This window comes from Hipposideros armiger, unplaced genomic scaffold (genome assembly GCF_001890085.2).
Source record: "Hipposideros armiger isolate ML-2016 unplaced genomic scaffold, ASM189008v1 scaffold_108, whole genome shotgun sequence".
Lineage (NCBI taxonomy): Eukaryota > Metazoa > Chordata > Mammalia > Chiroptera > Hipposideridae > Hipposideros > Hipposideros armiger.
The window spans coordinates 3188974-3193283 of NW_017731458.1; the positions used below are offsets into that span (position 1 = coordinate 3188974).

Sequence of the window (4310 nt, forward strand, 5' to 3'; positions counted from 1 at the left end):
TCAGGTATCACAATACCTGACATCAAATCATACTACAAGGCTATAGTAATTAAAACAGCATGGTACTGGCATAAAAACAGGCACATAGATCAATGGAACAGAACAGAAAGCCCAGAAATAAATCCACACCTATATGGTCATTTAATCTACGACAATGGAAGCAAAAATTTACATTGGGGTAAAGACAATCTATTCAATAAATGGTGCTGGGAAATCTGGACAGACACATGCAAAAAAAATGAACCTGGACCACCTCCTTATGCCATATACGAGAATAAATTCAAAATGGATTAAAGACTTAAATGTAAGATCTGAAACCATAAAAATCCTAGAAGAAAACATAGAGAGTAAATTTTCAGACATTACCCTTAGTAATATTTTTACTGATATATCCCCTCAGGCAAGGGAAGTAAGAGAAAAAATAAACATATGGGATTACATCAAACTAAAAGGTTTTTTCACAGCAAAGGAAACCATCAATAAAACAAAAAGGAAGCCTACTGAATAGGAGAATATATTTGTCAATGATACATCTGATAAGGGGTACTATCCAAAATTTATAAAAAACTCATTCAACTCAACACCAAAAAACAAAACAACCCAATTAAAAAAATGGGCAGAGGACATGAAGAGACATTTTTCTAAAGAGGACATACAGATGGCCAACACACATATGAAAAAATGCTCAACCTCACTAATCATTAGAGAAATGCAAATAAAAACCACAATGAGATACCACCTCATTCCGGTCCGAATAGCTATCATCAATAAATTAACAAACAACAAGTGCTGGTGAGGATGTGGAGAAATGTGAACCCTCATGCACTGTTGGTGGAATTGCAGATTGGTGCAGCCATTATGGAAATCAGTATGGAGGTATCTCAAAAAACTGGAAATGGAACTACCTTATGACTCAGCAATTCCACTCTTGGGTATCTATTCAGAGAAATCCAAGAAGCTAATTTGAAAAAATATATGCACCCCTATGTTTATTGCAGCGCTATTTACAATTGCCAAGACATGGAAACAACCAAAATGCCCATCGGTAGACGATTAAGAAATTGTGGTACATTTATACGATGGAGTATTACTTGGCCATAAAGAAGAATGAAATCNCCAAACTCTTTCAGGTGTACTGTCTCTTCTAATAATGGCCCTTAAGCCATTCTCCAAATTGACTGCCCCAGCCAGCACCCACAGAGTTCCCACCCACAGAGCTTCAGAGCGTTCGTGGCCTCACACCTCGCCAACCTTCCATGTCACCCAGCTTCTGCTTTTTGTCCATTTAATGGATATAAAGTCATCGCTGTTTTAATTTTCACTTCTCTGATTATTAATGAGTTAGGACACCTCTTTGTTAACATTTTGGATTTCTTCTTTTGTAAATTGCTTGTTTATGTCCTTTACCCATTCTCTACTGGATTTACTGCCTTTTTCTTGTGGATTTGAATATTTATGTATATATTCTATATATGAATCTCTTGTTGGTTTTAGACGTTGTAAATATCTCTGTCCTTCTTTCTATTCCTCAAACATGCCAAGCTCATCAGCCTTCGGGGCTTTTGTCCTTACTGTTCTCTCTGCCTGTTATGCTCTTTTCCCAAATACTTGCAGGCGGAGCTCTCTGGACACTTAATTCTCAGATGTCACTTCCTCAGACATATGCCTACATTCAGGCACTCTCCATTACATCACCTGATTTTGCGATCATTATGGCCATATCACCATTATCCTGTTCGTTCATTGTATACTTGCTTACTATTTATCTCCATATTAGCTGAGTATAAGCTTCAGTTACTCTTAGTCACTGTTTAACTTCAGCCCCTAGCACAGTACCTGGCACACAGTAGGTTCTCAATAAATGTCTGTTGAATGAATAAATAAATACACTCCAGTCACACAACATGGGGTGAAGAGAAATTTGAAGGCAAGGCTGTGGTGTGCTTCAAGTGACACTTCAAATGATGATAAGAAGTTAACATTTATTGAATATTTCCTGTGTGCTAGGCACTGTGGCAAGCACTTTACATGAATTATCATATTAGTTCTCATAATAAACCTATGGAGTAGGTATCCTTTTTATCTTATTTATAAGATGAGGAAACTAAGGTAGGTATCCAAGGTTCCGCAGCTAGAAAATGGCGAAGAATTTGCAACCAGGTTTCCCAGAGGAAGTGGCATTCAGGTGAACTTGAAGTACTAGGTAGGACCAAGGGGATCTGCTCCAGAGTTTAGGGTTTAAACCACCACATATACTTCTTCTCTAGGGGAAGAAATGGGTGTGACCAGGGTGGAGCACTCCTGTAATCAGAGAAGTCTGGTCTTCCCAGGCAAGAGGCGAGGGGGAAAGCAAGGAGGATAATGTTTTGCCTCAAGTCCTGTATGACACTGGTGAGGCCCAGAGAGTATAAGTGACCAGGCCATGGTCCCCATGGGGCAAGGCAAGCATCCCAGGCCAGGGCAACTCCACCGACCCCCTCTCACTTTCTCTGGGCAGGGACCGGGTGGCAAGCATCGGGCTGGGCGTCATCTTGAACCTGGCAAAGGAGCGTGAGCCGGTGGAGCTGGCGCGAAGCGTGGCAGGCATCTTGGAGCACATGTTCAAGCACTCGGAGGAGACGTGCCAGCGACTGGTGACAGAGGGCGGACTGGACGCGGTGCTGTACTGGTGCCGCCGCACGGACACAACGCTGCTCCGTCACTGCGCGCTGGCGCTGGCCAACTGCGCGCTGTACGGGGGCCAGGCGGTGCAGCGGAGCATGGTGGAGAAGGGCACTGCTGAGTGGCTCTTCCCGCTTGCCTTCTCCAACGAGGACGAGCTGCTGCGGCTGCATGCCTGCCTCGCTGTGGCGGTGCTGGCCACCAACAAGGAGGTGGAGCGCAAGGTTGAGCTCTCCGGCACGCTGGCGCTCGTGGAGCCGCTCGTGGCCTCGCTGGACCCCTGTCACTTCGCCCGCTGCCTGGTGGACGCCAGCGACACAAGCCAGGGCCGCGGTCCAGACGACCTGCAGCGCCTCCTGCAGCTGCTCGACTCGTCGCGCTTGGAGGTGCAGTGCATCGGGGCTTTCTATATGTGTGTTGAAGTTGCCATCAAGAACCTGCAGGGCAAGAACAAGGTGGGTGCCTGTGTGGAGCAGGGTGGGAGTGAGGGGTTAGGGAGCATCTGGGAAGGTTCCCCAGAGGCATTCAGGTGAACTTGAAGTACACTTAAGAATTAGGTGAAGCCAGTCGTTCTGGCCTTAAAGGTAAGACCAAGGTTTTTAAGCAGGAGACACTTGTGCTTGATAAAGATTACCCTCATGCTGAGTAGAGATGGGATTAGCAAGGGTGAAGCTGGAGGCAAGGGGGACAGATAGGAGACCATGATGGTGTGTGGGGGAAGGGGGGACAATTGGGATGGTGGAGGTTGGGACTAGGGCGTAGAGAGGCAGAGAGAAGTAGACAAGATTTTAGAGTTGCTGAACAGCTAGAATTCAGACTTGGTAAGCGGCTGGGTGAAGGAGAGGGAGAAGCTGAGGATGACTCCTGACTTTGGACATAGGCAACCCAATGGATGGTGGCACCTGATACTGAAATAAGGTGAACTGGGTGAGAGAAAGGTTGGAGGTCGGGAGGGGAAGAAAGTGAGTTCACTGGGACAGATTGAGTTTGAGGTGCATGAGAGATGATCGCTTGGGGAACTCCAGTGGGCCACTTTGTCATTTGGACCTGGAGTCCAGGAATGAGATAGAGTGTAGACAGAGGCTTGGAGCAGGATATCAGTGTGTCAGCCCGATAATTCCCACCTGAGTTCCCAGAGATCCCCATACCCATGGCCTGATTTGAAGAGTTTGTCCTCTGCTTTAACTTGCTGTATGACCTTGGGTATCTGGCTTCCCTTTTCTGGTCCTCTATATGCCTCATTTTTATCCTCTGGAAATTTGAAGGAGTGGGCCACAACAGCAGTTCTTATCCTGGATGTGGGGTTAGTAATGGTTAAATTATCAAAATTTTTCATTTTTTTGTTTTTGAATAGCAGAGAATCAAGATTATCCCTATCCACAAATCAAGTAATGTGATACACCACATTAACAAAATGAAAAATAAAAATCATATGGTCATATCAATAGATACAGAAAAAGCATTTGACAAAATCTAGCCGCCATTTATGATAAAAACCCTTAGCAAAGTGGGAATAGAGGGATCATATCTCAACATAATAAAGGCCATATATGCTAAACTCACAGCTAACATCATACTCAATGAGGAAAAGCTAAAACCATTTCCTTTAAGATCAGGGACAAGACAAGTTTGCCCACTTTCACCACTTT

At 44.7% G+C, this 4310-nt stretch overlaps 1 protein-coding gene across 1 annotated transcript in view; it reads left to right on the forward strand.

Moving 5' to 3' along the window:
- The window catches only part of SARM1 (sterile alpha and TIR motif containing 1), an 18960-nt gene that overhangs the window by 10257 nt on the left and 4393 nt on the right, over window positions 1-4310 (forward strand). The window contains exon 4 of the mRNA XM_019646976.1: window positions 2498-3116. Within this exon, the coding sequence (XP_019502521.1) occupies window positions 2498-3116 (619 nt within the window). The remainder of the gene's footprint in view (window positions 1-2497; window positions 3117-4310) is intronic.